This window comes from Protomyctophum parallelum, assembly GCF_964188405.1.
Source record: "Protomyctophum parallelum genome assembly, chromosome: 15".
Lineage (NCBI taxonomy): Eukaryota > Metazoa > Chordata > Actinopteri > Myctophiformes > Myctophidae > Protomyctophum > Protomyctophum parallelum.
In genome coordinates, this window is record NC_139710.1 from 2370874 (window position 1) to 2390621 (window position 19748).

A 19748-nucleotide genomic window follows, 5' to 3' on the forward strand; every position below is an offset into this window, starting at 1 on the left:
TTTAGAGAAGGAAGAAGAGTCTGGGACGTGTGGAGAGTTGTCCAGGGTGTTTTAGAGAAGGGAGAAGAGTCTGGGACGTGTGGAGCATTGTCCAGGGTGTTGTAGAGAAGGGAGAAGAGTCTAGGACGTGTGGAGCGTTGTCCAGGATGTTTTAGAGAAGGGAGAAGTGTCTAGGACGTGTGGAGCGTTGTCCAGGATGTTTTAGAGAAGGGAGAAGAGTCTGGGACGTGTGGAGCGTTGTCCAGGGTGTTTTAGAGAAGGGAGAAGAGTCTGGGACGTGTGGAGCGTTGTCCAGTGTGTTTTAGAGAAGGGAGAAGAGTCTGGGACGTGTGGAGAGTTGTCCAGGGTGTTTTAGAGAAGGGAGAAGCGTCTGGGACGTGTGGAGATTTGTCCAGGGTGTTTTAGAGAAGGGAGAAGAGTCTGGGACGTGTGGATCGTTGTCCAGGGTGTTTTAGAGAAGGAAGAAGAGTCTGGGACGTGTGGAGAGTTGTCCAGGGTGTTTTAGAGAAGGGAGAAGAGTCTGGGACGTGTGGAGCATTGTCCAGGGTGTTGTAGAGAAGGGAGAAGAGTCTAGGACGTGTGGAGCGTTGTCCAGGATGTTTTAGAGAAGGGAGAAGTGTCTAGGACGTGTGGAGCGTTGTCCAGGATGTTTTAGAGAAGGGAGAAGAGTCTAGGACGTGTGGAGCGTTGTCCAGGATGTTTTAGATAAGGGAGAAGAGTCTGGGACGTGTGGAGCGTTGTCCAGGGTGTTTTAGAGAAGGGAGAAGAGTCTGGGACGTGTGGAGCGTTGTCCAGGGTGTTTTAGATAAGGGAGAAGAGTCTGGGACGTGTGGAGCGTTGTCCAGGGTGTTTTAGAGAAGGGAGAAGAGTCTGGGACGTGTGGAGCGTTGTCCAGGGTGTTTTAGAGAAGGGAGAAGAGTCTGGGACGTGTGGAGCGTTGTCCAGGGTGTTTTAGAGAAGGGAGAAGAGTCTGGGACGTGTGGAGCGTTGTCCAGGGTGTTTTAGAGAAGGGAGAAGAGTCTGGGACGTGTGGAGCGTTGTCCAGGGTGTTTTAGAGAAGGGAGAAGAGTCTAGGACGTGTGGAGCGTTGTCCAGGATGTTTTAGATAAGGGAGAAGAGTCTGGGACGTGTGGAGCGTTGTCCAGGGTGTTTTAGAGAAGGGAGAAGAGTCTGGGACGTGTGGAGCGTTGTCCAGTGTGTTTTAGAGAAGGGAGAAGAGTCTGGGACGTGTGGAGAGTTGTCCAGGGTGTTTTAGAGAAGGGAGAAGCGTCTGGGACGTGTGGAGATTTGTCCAGGGTGTTTTAGAGAAGGGAGAAGAGTCTGGGACGTGTGGATCGTTGTCCAGGGTGTTTTAGAGAAGGAAGAAGAGTCTGGGACGTGTGGAGAGTTGTCCAGGGTGTTTTAGAGAAGGGAGAAGAGTCTGGGACGTGTGGAGCATTGTCCAGGGTGTTGTAGAGAAGGGAGAAGAGTCTAGGACGTGTGGAGCGTTGTCCAGGATGTTTTAGAGAAGGGAGAAGTGTCTAGGACGTGTGGAGCGTTGTCCAGGATGTTTTAGAGAAGGGAGAAGAGTCTGGGACGTGTGGAGCGTTGTCCAGGGTGTTTTAGAGAAGGGAGAAGAGTCTGGGACGTGTGGAGCGTTGTCCAGTGTGTTTTAGAGAAGGGAGAAGAGTCTGGGACGTGTGGAGAGTTGTCCAGGGTGTTTTAGAGAAGGGAGAAGCGTCTGGGACGTGTGGAGATTTGTCCAGGGTGTTTTAGAGAAGGGAGAAGAGTCTGGGACGTGTGGATCGTTGTCCAGGGTGTTTTAGAGAAGGAAGAAGAGTCTGGGACGTGTGGAGAGTTGTCCAGGGTGTTTTAGAGAAGGGAGAAGAGTCTGGGACGTGTGGAGCATTGTCCAGGGTGTTGTAGAGAAGGGAGAAGAGTCTAGGACGTGTGGAGCGTTGTCCAGGATGTTTTAGAGAAGGGAGAAGTGTCTAGGACGTGTGGAGCGTTGTCCAGGATGTTTTAGAGAAGGGAGAAGAGTCTAGGACGTGTGGAGCGTTGTCCAGGATGTTTTAGATAAGGGAGAAGAGTCTGGGACGTGTGGAGCGTTGTCCAGGGTGTTTTAGAGAAGGGAGAAGAGTCTGGGACGTGTGGAGCGTTGTCCAGGGTGTTTTAGATAAGGGAGAAGAGTCTGGGACGTGTGGAGCGTTGTCCAGGGTGTTTTAGAGAAGGGAGAAGAGTCTGGGACGTGTGGAGCGTTGTCCAGGGTGTTTTAGAGAAGGGAGAAGAGTCTGGGACGTGTGGAGCGTTGTCCAGGGTGTTTTAGAGAAGGGAGAAGAGTCTGGGACGTGTGGAGCGTTGTCCAGGGTGTTTTAGAGAAGGGAGAAGAGTCTGGGACGTGTGGAGCGTTGTCCAGGGTGTTTTAGAGAAGGGAGAAGAGTCTGGGACGTGTGGAGCGTTGTCCAGGGTGTTTTAGAGAAGTGAGAAGAGTCTAGGACGTGTGGAGCGTTGTCCAGGGTGTTTTAGAGAAGGGAGAAGAGTCTGGGACGTGTGGAGCGTTGTCCAGGGTGTTTTAGAGAAGTGAGAAGAGTCTAGGACGTGTGGAGCGTTGTCCAGGGTGTTTTAGAGAAGGGAGAAGAGTCTGGGACGTGTGGAGCGTTGTCCAGGGTGTTTTAGAGAAGGGAGAAGAGTCTGGGACGTGTGGAGCGTTGTCCAGGGTGTTTTAGAGAAGGGAGAAGAGTCTGGGACGTGTGGAGCGTTGTCCAGGGTGTTTTAGAGAAGGGAGAAGAGTCTGGGACGTGTGGAGCGTTGTCCAGGGTGTTTTAGAGAAGGGAGAAGAGTCTGGGACGTGTGGAGCGTTGTCCAGGGTGTTTTAGAGAAGGGAGAAGAGTCTGGGACGTGTGGAGAGTTGTCCAGGGTGTTTTAGAGAAGGGAGAAGAGTCTGGGACGTGTGGAGATTTGTCCAGGGTGTTTTAGAGAAGGGAGAAGAGTCTGGGACGTGTGGATCGTTGTCCAGGGTGTTTTAGAGGAGGAAGAAGAGTCTGGGACGTGTGGAGAGTTGTCCAGGGTGTTTTAGAGAAGGGAGAAGAGTCTGGGACGTGTGGAGCATTGTCCAGGGTGTTGTAGAGAAGGGAGAAGAGTCTAGGACGTGTGGAGCGTTGTCCAGGATGTTTTAGAGAAGGGAGAAGTGTCTAGGACGTGTGGAGCGTTGTCCAGGATGTTTTAGAGAAGGCAGAAGAGTCTAGGACGTGTGGAGCGTTGTCCAGGATGTTTTAGAGAAGGGAGAAGAGTCTGGGACGTGTGGAGCGTTGTCCAGGGTGTTTTAGAGAAGGGATAAGAGTCTGGGACGTGTGGAGCGTTGTCCAGGGTGTTTTAGAGAAGGGAGAAGAGTCTGGGACGTGTGGAGCGTTGTCCAGGGTGTTTTAGAAAAGGGAGAAGAGTCTGGGACGTGTGGAGCGTTGTCCAGGGTGTTTTAGAGAAGGGAGAAGAGTCTGGGACGTGTGGAGCGTTGTCCAGGGTGTTTTAGAGAAGGGAGAAGAGTCTGGGACGTGTGGAGCGTTGTCCAGGGTGTTTTAGAGAAGGGAGAAGAGTCTGGGACGTGTGGAGCGTTGTCCAGGGTGTTTTATAGAAGGGAGATGAGTCTGGGACGTGTGGAGCGTTGCCCAGGGTGTTTTAGAGAAGGGAGAAGAGTCTGGGACGTGTGGAGCGTTGTCCAGGGTGTTTTAGAGAAGGGAGAAGAGTCTGGGACGTGTGGAGCATTGTCCAGGGTGTTTTAGAGAAGGGAGAAGAGTCTGGGACGTGTGGAGCGTTGTCCAGGGTGTTTTAGAGAAGGGAGAAGAGTCTGGGACGTGTGGAGCGTTGTCCAGGGTGTTTTAGAGAAGTGAGAAGAGTCTAGGACGTGTGGAGCGTTGTCCAGGGTGTTTTAGAGAAGGGAGAAGAGTCTGGGACGTGTGGAGCGTTGTCCAGGGTGTTTTAGAGAATGGAGAAGAGTCTTTGATCAGAATTCCCACCAGTCTGTATGTGTTTAACTTCTATTGTTTAATTTAATTCAGCCACTAACCTACCGCTGGCCAATAAAAAAAGACACTGCCGTCTTTCCACGAAATAATAGAAAATGCTCGATAAGCCTGATCGATAAGCCTGATCGATAACGATAAGGCGCTCGTTATCAATAGAAATTAACGAGCTCCATCCCTCCACCCCGTGTGTGTGTGTGTGTGTGTGTGCGTGTGCGTGTGCGTGTGTGTGCGTGCAGCTTCTCAGCATGAGGAACTCAGACGGAGGTTTTGCTACTTATGAAACTAAGAGAGGAGGACGACTGTTGGAACACCTGAACCCTTCTGAGGTGTTCGGTATGACGCACACACACACACACACACTCACGCACGCACGCACGCACACACACACACACGCGCACTAGGGCATTAACCCATTCTGACCTGAGATCAGATTCATACGAGGTTTCCACTGGACACACACTGGTCTGATTATAACCCATTCTGACCTGAGATCAGATTCTAAAAATGTCAGTCGCTCTTCGATTTAAAAAAAATAGCAGATCTACAAGCTCGTAGCGCGCCACTCGGTGGCGCGCTATGAGCTTGTAGATCTGCTATTTTTCAATAGCTAAAGCTTAACATAATGCTAACACCAAAATGGGTTCTCGCCCAGAATGGGTTAACCAAACGTGATTTTTGATAGTCGACGTGAATACCACACAAATCGATTAATAGTCGAGTAGTCTGCGGTAAAATATCATTATTATTCTTTCCATACAATCAAGCATTAAAAGTTTGAAAAAAAACACCCTGTTCTGAAACGAACATGGAGTGAAGGGGTTAACACAGCCGAGCACAGCCAGCGGAATGCATGCAGGCTGGCTTTGCAGCTGCCGCTCTGACTGGCCAAAATTCACAACAGCTGTTGTACTTACAGTACATAACCTGTACTGTACCTGTCCTGTACTGTACCAGACAATTCCAGGTGTCTCCATAACCTGTACCATAAGGACAGTACCAGACAATACCAGGTGTCTCCATAATGTACCATAAGGACAGTACCAGACAATACCAGGTGTCTCCATAACCTGTACTCTAAGGACAGGACCAGACAATACCAGGTGTCTCCATAACCTGTACTCTAAGGACAGTACCAGACAATACCAGGTGTCTCCATAACCTGTACTCTAAGGACAGTACCAGACAATACCAGGTGTCTACATAATGTACCATAAGGACAGTACCAGACAATACCAGGTGTCTCCATAATGTACCATAAGGACAGGACCAGACAATACCAGGTGTCTCCATAATGTAACATAAGGACAATACCAGACAATACCAGGTGTCTCCATAATGTAACAAGGACAATACCAGACAATACCAGGTGTCTACATAATGTACCATAAGGACAGTACCAGACAATACCAGGTGTCTCCATAATGTAACATAAGGACAGGACCAGACAATACCAGGTGTCTCCATAATGTACCATAAGGACAGTACCAGACAATACCAGGTGTCTCCATAACCTGTACTCTAAGGACAGGACCAGACAATACCAGGTGTCTCCATAACCTGTACTCTAAGGACAGTACCAGACAATACCAGGTGTCTCCATAATGTACCATAAGGACAGTACCAGACAATACCAGGTGTCTCCATAACCTGTACTCTAAGGACAGGACCAGACAATACCAGGTGTCTCCATAACCTGTACTCTAAGGACAGTACCAGACAATACCAGGTGTCTACATAATGTACCATAAGGACAGTACCAGACAATACCAGGTGTCTCCATAATGTACCATAAGGACAGGACCAGACAATACCAGGTGTCTACATAACCTGTACCATAAGGACAGTACCAGACAATACCAGGTGTCTCCATAATGTAACATAAGGACAGGACCAGACAATACCAGGTGTCTACATAATGTACCATAAGGACAGGACCAGACAATACCAGGTGTCTCCATAATGTAACATAAGGACAGGACCAGACAATACCAGGTGTCTCCATAATGTACCATAAGGACAGGACCAGACAATACCAGGTGTCTCCATAATGTACCATAAGGACAGGACCAGACAATACCAGGTGTCTCCATAATGTACTCTAAGGACAGTACCAGACAATACCAGGTGTCTCCATAACCTGTACCATAAGGACAGTACCAGACAATACCAGGTGTCTCCATAACCTGTACCATAAGGACAGTACCAGACAATACCAGGTGTCTCCATAACCTGTACCATAAGGACAGTACCAGACAATACCAGGTGTCTCCATAACATGTACAGCTAAGCAAGCCTACTTATAAATAGATATAATAGCATTAGGTATATATATCTATATATGTATTGCTACTAATCGAACATAATAATGATAAATACAGCCAACGGCACACGCACAAGCACAAGCACGCACGCACGTACATATAGACTATAGTGTGAGTGTGTTAATGATATGTGAATGATATGTTAAACAGGTGACATCATGATTGACTATACGTATGTAGTGTGTTAATGCTATGCTAATGATATGCTAATCATTAGGTGACATCATGATTGACTATACATTATGTAGTGTGTTAATGCTATGCTAATGATATGCTAATTACCAGGTGACATCATGATTGACTATACGTATGTAGAGTGTGTTAATGATATGCTAATTACCAGGTGACATCATGATTGACTATACGTATGTAGAGTGTTTTAATGATATGCTAATGATATGCTAATCACCAGGTGATATCATGATTGACTATACGCATGTAGAGTGTGTTAATGCTATGCTAATGATATGCTAATCACCAGGTGACATCACGGTTGACTATATGTATGTAGAGTGTGTTAATGCTATGCTAATGATATGCTAATCACCAGGTGACATCATGATTGACTATACGTATGTAGAGTGTGTTAATGCTATGCTAATGATATGCTAATCACCAGGTGACATCATGGTTGACTATACGTATGTAGAGTGTGTTAATGCTATGCTAATGATATGCTAATCACCAGGTGACATCATGATTGACTATACGTATGTAGAGTGTGTTAATGCTATGCTAATGATATGCTAATCACCAGGTGACATCATGATTGACTATACGTATGTAGAGTGCACGTCTGCAGTCGTTCAGGCTCTGAGACTGTTTCAGGAAACCTTCCCTGAACACCGAGCTGAGGAGATCAGGTACACAAACACACACACACACACACACACACACACACACACACACACACACACACACGCACGCATACGCACGCACACACACACACACACACACACACACACACACACACTACTTTTTTTGTAACGAGGTACCCGATTGGACCTGCGGTTTTCCACCTCCTGGCCGCCATAATCTAACTCCCCACCACCGGTGACCCCCGCTACGGACCGCCTTATATAATGAAGCAATATTACACGAGAGGGTGTGGTTTAAATAGAGGGTGTGGTTTAACGAGAGGGTGTGGTTTAACGAGAGGGTGTGGTTTAAATAGAGGGTGTGGTTTCACAAGATTATTGCCACGACAGTGATGCGGTCAGGATGAGACGTGGTTGAGTTCCACAAGCATCACTGAAGTAAAAATGGGGCTTTAAGGTTTTTGGTAGTTTGACCAGTTTTGGAGATAATGATTGCAGCAGCGAGTTGAGAAAACAGGCTTGAAAGGTTCAGTTCCGTGGACTCTGACATTACACCTAGCTACATGTTTAAGCATTTATTTCATATTTACATGTCTTCTGTGGTCTCTAACATTACACCTAGCTACATGTTTAAGCATTCATTTCATATTTACATGTCTTCTGTGGACTAACATTACACCTAGCTACATGTTTAAGCATTTATTTCATATGTACATGTCTTCTGTGGTCTCTAACATTACACCTAGCACCTAGCTACATGTTTAAGCATTTATTTCATATTTACATGTCTTCTGTGGACTCTAACATTACACCTAGCTACATGTTTAAGCATTTATTTCATATTTACATGTCTTCTGTGGTCTCTAACATTACACCTAGCTACATGTTTAAGCATTCATTTCATATTTACATGTCTTCTGTGGACTAACATTACACCTAGCTACATGTGTAAGCATTTATTTCATATTTACATGTCTTCTGTGGTCTCTAACATTACACCTAGCACCTAGCTACATGTTTAAGCATTTATTTCATATTTACATGTCTTCTGTGGACTCTAACATTACACCTAGCTACATGTTTAAGCATTTATTTCATATTTACATGTCTTCTGTGGACTCTAACATTACACCTAGCTACATGTTTAAGTATTTATTTCATATTTACATGTCTTCTGTGGACTCTAACATTACACCTAATGTGTGTGTGTGTGTGTGTGTGTGTGTGTGTGTGTGTGTGTGTGTGTGTGTGTGTGTGTGTGTGTGTGTGTGTGTGTGTGTGTGTGTGTGTGTGTGTGTGTGTGTGTGTGTGTGTGTGTGTGTGTGTGTGTGTGCGTGCGTGCGCTCAGTGAGACTCTGTCAGAAGGACTACAGTACTGCCGGAGGGTCCAGAGACCAGATGGATCATGGGAGGGGTGAGTTTAATATGCTAATGACATGCTAATATAATGCTAATGACATGTTAATGAGGGTCAAGAGACCATGGGTCATGTTTATGTCCTTATAAGGTCGTGGGGGGTGTGTCCATGTCCTTATAAGGTCATGGGGTGTGTGTTCATGTCCTTATAAGGTCGTGGGGGGTGTTTATGTCCTTATAAGGTCGTGGGGGTGTTTTTATGTCCTTATAAGGTCGTGGGGGTGTGTTTATGTCCTTATAAGGTCGTGGGGGTGTGTTTATGTCCTTATAAGGTCGTGGGGGGTGTGTTTATGTCCTTATAAGGTCGTGGGGGGTGTGCTTCACATATGGAACGTGGTTTGGACTGGAGGCGTTGGCCTGCATGGGACACACCTATGACCACACAGGGTATGTAAATTATATGTAAATGACATGTAAATAGAATGTAAATGAGATGTAAATTATATGTAAATTACATGTTAAGAAGAGTTGGTAACCAAATGGACCCTTATTGATCTTTAACTGTTGTGAGTGAACAATGAACCCTTTTGCTCATTTCAGAAATAACTCTGATGGTCACATGGTACTGACTGACCAATAGAAATAACTCTGATGGTCACATGGTACTGACTGACCAATATAAATAACTCTGATGGTCACATGGTACTGACTGACCAATATGAATAACTCTGATGGTCACATGGTACTGACTGACCAATAGAAATAACTCTGATGGTCACATGGTACTGACCAATAGAAATAACAGTGATGGTCACATGGTACTGACTGACCAATAGAAATAACAGTGATAATAAATGCTAATTCAATAATAAATGGACCTTGATGTGAATTGAAGTGTGTTAATGGTATGGTAATGATATGTTAACGATATTGTAAATTATGAATAAATAATGGCCCCTGATGTGAATTGAAGTGTGTTAATGGTATGGTAATGATATGTGACCAGTGCCAGTGATTTCAACCACAAGTCGGCACAGTTGATATACAGTTATAGCTGAAAATAAAATTCATTTCTTTTTTTGGTGGTTTTCGTTTTTAGCCACATTAACACAGTTGGAATGTTAAAGAATGTTTTTATTCCATCAGAAAGTCGTTTTAGTGTCATTAAGTCGTTGTAATTGCGTAAACAAGTCACTATGTCTAATGTTTTAACCATTGAGTTAAGCAATGCTAACCAATGCTAATCAGAAAATCAGCTTTACTTTCAAAGTATGCAAATTCCGCTAAAATTCCGCTTTTTGTACACAATCGTTTTTTGAAGATAATACTAGTCTTTTACTAACTGGCTAACAGAAATAGCAGAGAAAGAAGTATTAACCATCGTATTTTGTAAAAAGTGTGATTATTTTCGGTCCTCCTATAGCTAATGTTCCAGAAGGGGGCACTGGTGAATCAGAACAATGGAACATGTTGAAATGGCTTCGTTTTTCCAATAGCAGAAGAAGAACACAACGTAAACATTGAAAACATTGTAACATTATGTCACCATAACGTGGCTATTATTAGTTACTTTGGAATGTACCTGCCATGAAAATTAAGGTCATAATAACGCAGATCACATCGATATGTAATATAGCGCGATATGTACTTGTTTTAGCTACAGGATTGATATCAATATAATGCTAAACGTAGCAAAAAAGCTATCGCGGGGTTGCCAGGTTCTGAGAAATAAGCAACCCGGTATATGAAAACAAGCCCAAAATAAGCGAAAATAGCCGATCTACAAGCATTTAAAAAAACCAATCTTGTCCCTGGCATACATTATTTTCAGATGGGGGTTCTGCAGACAAATAATAATAATAACAGGCTAATATAGCTATCTTATTTGTACTCATCTGGACCATTTACATAAGCCTAAATTATCTGCCACTGTTTTTGCCCTTTTTTCATACTACAAAATGCCAAATAAATGCAGTAGCCTATTTAAAAAAGGAGAGATAACAGGCAAACTATCAATTATAACAACATTCTCTAATTGTGAAGACTTATTGGTACAGTAGGCCTATGCATTCTTTTTCTTTAGAAACAAGGCCAACTAATTATAATAAGCAGACATGGCAACACTGCTTGTTGACTAAAGGGAGGAATGAAGGGAAAACAGCGCCCCCTAAAGTCACAGATCACTGCTGATATCTTTGAAGGGGGAATTCTCCAATTTGACATTTCTGGTTCAACAAGTTTAAAATTGTCATATCTTCTTCATTTCCCCCCCAATTCCAATGACCAATACATCATATGAAAGGATACAGTGTGCAGTTTCATAATATGTAAAGAACTGAAAAATTACCAATTTACAATTTAGGCATTTAGCAGACGCTCTTAATCCAGAGCGACTTACATTTAAGCAAGAACAAAAGCATGGGAATACATCACATAAAAGCATTTATCATGAAACATGCGTAATCTAAGAAAGTAACAGTGGAATATCTATATAATGAAACTATACATACACTATACATATAAACTATACATATTTACTACTATGCTATGCATATGTACTATGACTATATACAATACAATTATAGTGCTGTCTACATAACATGCTATAGGTCTGTGTCAAATGCTATCTAAGCCAACAGAAATGCTATCTAAGGGGTTAGGGTAAGTGCTAAGTGTAAGTTTTCAGGCTACGGCGGAAGATTGGGAGTGATGCTGCAGTTCTGACTGCAATGGGAAGTGCATTCCACAGTTTTGGAGCCAGAAGGGAGAAGAGTTTGGGACGTGTGGAGCGTTGTCCTGGCGTTTTTAGTGAGGGTACTGTAGGGTTTGTAGGGTTCAATCATACTTGTAAGATATGGGGGAGCCATACCTTTGGTTGCTTTGAATGCCAGCATCAGAGTTTTGTATTCTGTGCGGGCAGCGACCGGGAGCCAGTGGAGGGAGCGGAGCAGGGGGGAGACATGTGAGAATTTTGGCTGGTTGAAGACCAAGCGAGCTGCTGCATTTTGGATCAGCTGGAGAGGCTTAAGTGCACATGCTGGTAGGCCAGTAAGGAGGGAGTTACAATAGTCGAGTTTTGACCATGTCCCCCTTGTATATTAAATCACTGGCACTGGTCACATATGTTAACGATATGTAAATTATGAATAAATAATGGCCCCTGATGTGAAGAGTGTGTTAAGGCTATGCTAATGATATGTTAACGATATGTAAATTATGAATAAATAATGGCCCCTGATGTGAAGAGTGTGTTAATGCTATGCTAATGATATGTTAACGATATGCAAATTATGAATAAATAATGGCCCCTGATGTGACGCCCGTCAGGGAGGCGTGTCCGGAGGTGAGGAGGGCGTGTGACTTCCTGCTGGCCAATCAGATGGCGGACGGTGGCTGGGGGGAGGAGTTTGAGTCATGTGAGCAGAGGCGCTACGTCCAGAGCCCCGCCTCCCAGATACACAACACCTGCTGGGCGCTCCTGGGACTGCAGGCTGTCAGGTAAACACATGAATACACCCCAGCCTAGTGGTCAGTTCTGGCACTGCAGGCTGTGAGGTATTAAAACCACGCCCCCCAGTAAGGCTATCCAACGTTGAAGCTGCCACCACCTACTGGCCAAAAGTGGAACTGCAGCACTTTAATGGAGGTGGACGGACGTTCATGCCGTCACGTGATCCATCCCAGAACCTGAGGACATGAGGTCCGGGGCTAGGCTATATATAGGCTAGGCTAGGCTAGGCTAGACTAAACTTCTGCTCGCTCGAACCATTGAGTTATAATGGTACTTCCGGCAGTCTTCCGGGTGCTTCAAAACGCCACTGAGTAAGGGGGGGGGGGGGGGGGGGGCTAACGCTCGGGTTCGGTCCTTTTATTACTCTATGATCAAAACCCATTCAGACCTGAGGCCTAAAAATGAGTCTTCTAAATCCTGACAGCTTTCTGAAAAAAATGAGTGGTTCTCACAGGGTTAAAATCTCATGTTTCTATATCAGTGGTTCTCACAGGGTTAAACCCTATGTTTCTATATCAGTGGTTCTCACAGGGTTAAAACCTCATGTTTCTATATCAGTGGTTCTCACAGGGTTAAAACCCTATGTTTCTATGTCAGTGGTTCTCACAGGGTTAAAACCTCATGTTTCTATAATGTCAGTGGTTCTCACAGGGTTAAAACCTCATGTTTCTATATCAGTGGTTCTCACAGGGTTAAACCCTATGTTTCTATAATGTCAGTGGTTCTCACAGGGTTAAACCCTATGTTTCTATATCAGTGGTTCTCACAGGGTTAAAACCTCATGTTTCTATATCAGTGGTTCTCACAGGGTTAAACCTCATGTTTCTATATCAGTGGTTCTCACAGGGTTAAACCCTATGTTTCTATGTCAGTGGTTCTCACAGGGTTAAAACCTCATGTTTCTATAATGTCAGTGGTTCTCACAGGGTTAAAACCTCATGTTTCTATATCCGTGGTTCTCACAGGGTTAAACCTCATGTTTCTATATCAGTGGTTCTCACAGGGTTAAACCTCATGTTTCTATATCAGTGGTTCTCACAGGGTTAAACCCTCATGTTTCTATATCAGTGGTTCTCACAGGGTTATAAAACCTCATGTTTCTATATCAGTGGTTCTCACAGGGTTAAAACCTCATGTTTCTAGATCAGTGAATCTCACAGGGTTAAAACCTCATGTTTCTATATCAGTGGTTCTCACAGGGTTAAAACCTCATGTTTCTATAATGTCAGTGGTTCTCACAGGGTTAAAACCTCATGGTTATATAATGTCAGTGGTTCTCACAGGGTTAAAACCTCATGTTTCTATATCAGTGAATCTCACAGGGTTAAAACCTCATGTTTCTATATCAGTGGTTCTCACAGGGTTAAAACCTCATGTTTCTATAAGGTCAGTGGTTCTCACAGGGTTAAAACCTCATGGTTCTATAATGTCAGTGGTTCTCACAGGATTAAACCTCATGTTTCTATATCAGTGGTTCTCACAGGGTTAAAACCTCATGTTTCTATAATGTCAGTGGTTCTCACAGGGTTAAAACCTCATGTTTCTATAATGCCAGTGGTTCTCACAGGGTTAAAACCTCATGTTTCGGCCCAGGCCGTAGCGTAACGGTCTGGGCACCGGACTGGTGATCCAGTCGCGGTGTGCCGCGGGTTCGACTCCCGAAACCGACACGGCCTTTACCGCATGTCATCCCCCCATCTCTCTCCCGTTTCCTGTCAGCCTACTATCTGTCCCTTTAAAAAAAAATCAATAAAAGGCGTAAGCCGCAAAAGAATATCTTAAAAAAAAAAAAAAAAAAAACATGTTTCTATAATGTCAGTGGTTCTCACAGGGTTAAACCTCGTGTTTCTATGTCAGTGGTTCTCACAGGGTTAAAACTTCATGTTTCTATAATGTCAGTGGTTCTCACAGGGTTAAACCTCATGTTTCTATGTCAGTGGTTCTCACAGGGTTAAAACCTCATGTTTCTATGTCAAGGACCCCCAGAATTATCTCTATTTGGCCGCCGACCCCCATCTGAAAATATGTTGTCGTTATGCTAAAGCATAACATAATGCTAACACCAAAAGGGGTTCCCACCCAAAATGGGCTAAAGCTGCTATGAGCAATAATAATTATGTCAAAATTGTAATGACCTTTTCATTTAAATCAGACAGCCAGCAATGGGTAGAACGCTCCAAAAGAATGTAGTCTCTGTGACACATCTAGGGGCCACAATCTGCATTCAAAGATTTTCCTTCATTGGTCGATTTGCCTGTCTGCTTCCTGATTGGTTAGTCATTGCGACCGGGTTTTTTTTTTTCGACCAATGACAAAGCTTCTAGCAACATGTTTGAATGCAGATTGCGGCCCCTAGGAGCGTTCTACCCTTTGCAGGCTGTCTGAATACAACTCTTTCAGCGCCACCTGGTGGTCACCAGTTTAGGCTCTGAGTGCCAATTCTCCCATTATAAAAAAAGAAAGAATTTGTAATTATATTATGCATGTAATGTGCATGTCATCACCTGTACACCAAATTAGAAGAATTTTCAAAATATGGATGAAAATAAAAAGATTCACAAGGGAGAGACGTCTTAACGCCCGTGGCATCCATTACAAAGACGTCAATCAGACGTCTTGACGTTTTTGGCTACTAAGCAATTGACTGTTCCACATTTTGGTGGCATAGGAGCGAAAATGATTTAGTCCCCTGTTGACATGTTGACACATAAGGTACATAAGGTGGTCCCTCATTGGCCAAGCGCTCCCTCCCACCAGCATGTGATTGGTCGGCTGATTTACTCGTTTACATAATATGACGTTAAAGTATTCCTTGCCTTCAATGTCAAGTTGGCGTTTAATGTCTTGATGTTTAATTCACGTCATATTTAGCGGAAGTCTGATGTCATTTCTCCGTTCATTGTCAATTTAGCGTGAAGACGCGTGGGGACAAAGGCTGTTTCCTTAACAACACCCCTTTAGTTGCCTTAAATAAAAAATACACTCTATTTTAGTCACTTTATTAAAAATAAAAATAAAAAAACATTTTAGTCGCTTTATTTACTTCAGCCCATTGTCTTCTCACAGCTTTTTGAGTACAGTACAGTACAGTACAGTACAGTACAGTACAGTACAGTACAGTACAGTACAGTACAGTACAGTACAGTACAGTACAGTACAGTACAGTACAGTACAGTACAGTACAGGGACCCCCCATGGTAGTCATTTCTCGACCGTTTCAAATGAGATCCAACATATTTGTTCTAATGTTTTTGTTTAGCCTTGAACACAAAACACATTTTGGATGTTTTGTTTTCACACCATTATAATGTTTCTTATTTGCATCATAACCAACTTTACATGAATGTCAGTCTCCAGAATATGCATGACAATTATTTATTATGACTCTGTTTCAACTCAGGAGTCCAACTAGTACTATTTATTATGACTCTGTTTCACCTCAGGAGTCCAGAAGTTCTTTGTCTTTTCTATTAGTGACGCGTTTTGTCCAAAAGACGGCGTCTATTGATATGAGAACGGATCGCTCCACAGCCTGTTGGGCAATCCTCGGCGTTGCGTAAGAGTGAGACGAGAGAGGAATATTCTGATTGATTACCGTATATGCTACGCTCTGGGCTCATGTTAGCTTACCGTTGACTTAGCTGTTAGACTTAGCTGCGACGGAAAGAATGCCTCGTCTCTCCTAATCCAGGGCGCTCTCCGTGGTTTTGATCTGATGGATATGCTATCACTTCATTCCTGCTCCTCGTCCAACCTCTCCTGCAAAATATGAACACTTTCTGGATCATATATTCGTATGAATTAAAACAATAGCAATGTAAGCTAGCAATGTAAAGCAAACTTTTTTTTTGCGGATTGTTTCCGGGTCGTGGGTTTCAGAGTAAAAGCGGCCATGTCTTCCCGGTACCCCAGAGCTCCTATTTTGAAGGAATCCCGGCACGGATTGTGTCACGGCCTTTCAAACGTGAAGCCAGTTGACGCGCCTACAGTTCATTTTCAGTGAGACCGAGCGCTGCATTGGGGAGAAGTCGCGGGGGGCCACAACGCAAGCGTATTTAACGTGAGCGCGGTCCCGTGAAGTTGTTTGCGCGCGCTCGTTTCGTGCAAGCGCTATATGAACAATTCATTGTCCACTCATTTTCCGTGTGTCCGTGGCAAACATGGAATGTTGACCAAAATGTCCACCGACACAAGACATCTGCTCCTCCTTCTCCTGGTCTTCCTCACAGGTCTCCTATTGGTCGTCCTAGGGGGAGGAGCAGAACTCCTATTGGTCCTCCTAGGAGGAGGAGCAGACCTCCTATTGGTCAGGAGGACCACATTAACATTAACGGTGCCGGGATTCCTTCAAAATAGGAGCTCTGGGTTTCCGGAAAGACATTTACTCTGATCGAACAGCTAATGGAACGGTAAGCTAATATGAAGGCAGAGCGAAGCTACGGGTGCCTTAGAGTCTCAGTCAAAAAAAAAAGAAGGAAAAAATTCAGAATATTCTTCTCTCGCCTGATATCATTGAGGACAGTTGATGTTAACCTGAGGGCCTCATTAAGTGAAGGTGGGGGCCGCATGTGGCCCCCTGTGGGCCCCCAGTTGATATTAACCTGAGGGCCACATTCAGTGAAGTTGGGGGCCGCATATGGCCCCTGGGGGTCCCCAGTTGTATTGTCCTAGGAGGACTTCCTAACCATATAGCCATATACACGTAGACGCCCTTTCCGGCTCTGAGGCGCGTCGGAATTGAAGGTACAATTTTCCCGACATTCCTTTGCAAAGCATTTTGGCCTTCAATGAGCAGCTTCCGTGCGCATAACATAAGTCCCGGAAAAGATGCGCGCTGTGATTGGCCCAGTAGTCACTTGAGTGACAGCGAGAGACACGGAGGAGTCGCATGAGTGACGTCACTCTGGCAGCGACGCAGCGTGCCTTCAGCGCCCCCCTGTGGCACTTCTGAATAGGAAATCTGCGGAGAACTGTTGCTTTGTGTTCACTCTGTAATGTTTTCTGTTAGTAATCTAATCCCCGCCCCCCGGATCTGATGTTGTGTTGTTGTATTAATAACTTTGTTGATTGTTTGTCTTGTTTTGCATTGTAATGTCATGTCATGTGACTGTTATAAAGATTTGTTAAAAAAAAAAGCCTTTACTTCAGCACTGCACTTCCGCTCGACTTCCTGCCTTCATTGGGAGACGCTTCCAATGAACTGCAGTGGCAAGTGAGGCATCTATTTTTAGAATATTTATGTTCCCAAAGGGATTACATCTGTTCCTAAAGGGATTACATCTGGTACAGAGGGCCTTGTTCCTAAAGGGATTACATCTGGTACAGAGGGCCTTGTTCCTAAAGGGATTACATCTGGTACAGAGGGCCTTGCAAAGGGGGAGCCATAAAATGCGCCCATAGTTCATTTTAAATGAGACCTGCGTCTTTGCTCGGAGCGCGACAACGCAGGCGTATTTACGTGAGCGTGGTCCCGTGAATTTGTTGCGCGTGCACACACCCCCCGCAACTCACCAGACCTAGATTCCGTTTAGCTTTTTTTTTCTTTTACGCTTGCGTTGTCGCACCCCTCTTCAACAGACCTGGAGGAGACCTGTGTTGATCCAGACCCTCTTCAACAGACCTGGAGGAGACCTGTGTTGGTCCAGACCCTCTTCAACAGACCTGGAGGAGACCTGTGTTGGTCCAGGCCCTCTTCAACAGACCTGGAGGAGACCTGTGTTGGTCCAGGCCCTCTTCAACAGACCTGGAGGAGACCTGTGTTGGTCCAGGCCCTCTTCAACAGACCTGGAGGAGACCTGTGTTGGTCCAGACCCTCTTCAACAGACCTGGAGGAGACCTGTGTTGGTCCAGGCCCTCTTCAACAGACCTGGAGGAGACCTGTGTTGATCCAGGCCCTCTTCAACTGACCTGGAGGAGACCTGTGTTGATCCAGACCCTCTTCAACAGACCTGGAGGAGACCTGTGTTGATCCAGACCCTCTTCAGCAGACCTGGAGGAGACCTGTGTTGATCCAGACCTGGAGGAGACCTGTGTTGATCCAGGCCCTCTTCAACAGACCTGGAGGAGACCTGTGGTGATCGAGGCAACAACGCCTGCATTCCTCGCTTCACGTTTGCAAGACCCTTAACGCCTCTGTCTCCTGACCGTTCTCCTTGCTCATAGAACTCCTGGATGTTAGCATGTTAGCATGGATACCCAGTATTTCACTGTCTCCACCGTTAGCATCTCGTTAGCATTATGTTAGCATACAGACCCAGTGTTTCAATGTCTACATCGTTAGCATCATGTTAGCACCATGTTAGCATCATATTAGCATACATACCCAGTGTTTCGCTGTCTACACCGTTAGCATCACGTTAGCATTATGTTAGCATCACGTTAGCATACGGACCCAGTGTTTCACTGTCTACACCGTTAGCATCATGTTAGCATCATGTTAGCATGCTACCATGTAGCGTGTTCTCTAAGCCTTCTCCTGGTCCTCTACAAGGAGGTTGGACTTCCTAACGCCTGCGTCTCCTAACCGTCCTCCTATTGGATCCTGCAGGAGGAGCAGACCTATTGGTCGACCTCCCTAACGCCTCCTCCTCCCCACGGTCCTCCTGACGGTCCTCCTCCTGCTCCTCCCGGAAGCAGACCTCCTCCTCAGCGTCCTCCTCTTCCTCAGCGTCCTCCTCCTCCTGACCACCGTCCTCCTCTTCTTGGGAGCCGCCGCCACTGCTCTCCTCCTCCTGGTCCTCCTCTTGGCCGGCCCGCTAGGCCTCCTCCTCCTCCTGCTGGTCCTCCTCTTGGCCAGCGCCGCACTGCGCCTCCTCCTCCTCCTCCTCCGGCGGCCGACGACGGCCTTCCTGGCCTTCTTGGCCCTGCGCCTCCTCCGGGCGGGCCTGCTCCTCTTGGCCAGGGCCTGGCGGTCCACGCGGAACGACCCCGACGCCCCCTTTCCTCGGGTCTGCAGCAGCCAGCCCTTCCTGACCAGGGACTTGACGGCGATGCGGACGCGCGCCTTGTTGCGGTTGACGTCGTAGCCCCCCGCCGCCAGCGCCTTCTTCAGCGCCACCAGAGACATGCCCTTCCGCTCGCGGGACTCGGAGACGGCCGCCACGACGAGCTCGCTGACCGTCGGGCCCGTGCGCCGGCGCCGCTTGGCCATCTGGACCTTCGCCGGGGAGGCGGCGGTCGGGCTGGGAGCGACCACTTCTGACATGGTCGACGTTGACTTCTTTGATCTCTGCGGGTTTCGGTTAAGCCTCTTCTGCGATGTTTTCCTCTTTGGTCGGTGGGTTTTGGTTTCTGTAAGAAAGATATTCTTACGATTAATTAAATTTTCCTGAACTACGATTAAACGCTACTGCGGGGAGGTGGGCGCAAGCGCACGCTTTTATCGCCCGTGAGGGCCGGTGTTAATGTCGTCACGTTGACTGCATTACCATATATGTAAAGTGGGGTCCGGGGACCCCCCAGGGGTCCTTGAGGGAGTTCCAGGGGGTCTCCAGCTAGTTTGGAACCAAAAAAATGGTCTGTAACTCTGAGAGTGTACAGATGGAACCAAATGGACCCCAACGGGTCCGTGTGGTTCCATTTGGATGCTAGGCCTGCTAGCTGGATGCTAGGCCTGCTAGCTGGATGCTAATTCTGCTAGCTGGATGCTAGGCCTGCTAGCTGGATGCTAGGCCTGCTAGCTGGATGCTAGGCCTGCTAGCTGGATGCTAATTCTGCTATAGCTGGATGCTAGTTCTGCTAGCTG

General features: G+C 45.8%; 1 protein-coding gene across 1 annotated transcript in view; it reads left to right on the forward strand.

The window, feature by feature from the left end:
* Positions 1–19748, forward strand: part of lss (lanosterol synthase (2,3-oxidosqualene-lanosterol cyclase)) — a gene marked incomplete at its 3' end in the record, with an annotated part of 99001 nt that overhangs the window by 73718 nt on the left and 5535 nt on the right. The window contains exons 16-20 of the mRNA XM_083784742.1: positions 4235–4331; positions 7077–7182; positions 8486–8551; positions 8857–8940; positions 11821–11991. Coding sequence (XP_083640868.1) covers positions 4235–4331; positions 7077–7182; positions 8486–8551; positions 8857–8940; positions 11821–11991 — 524 coding nt within the window. The remainder of the gene's footprint in view (positions 1–4234; positions 4332–7076; positions 7183–8485; positions 8552–8856; positions 8941–11820; positions 11992–19748) is intronic.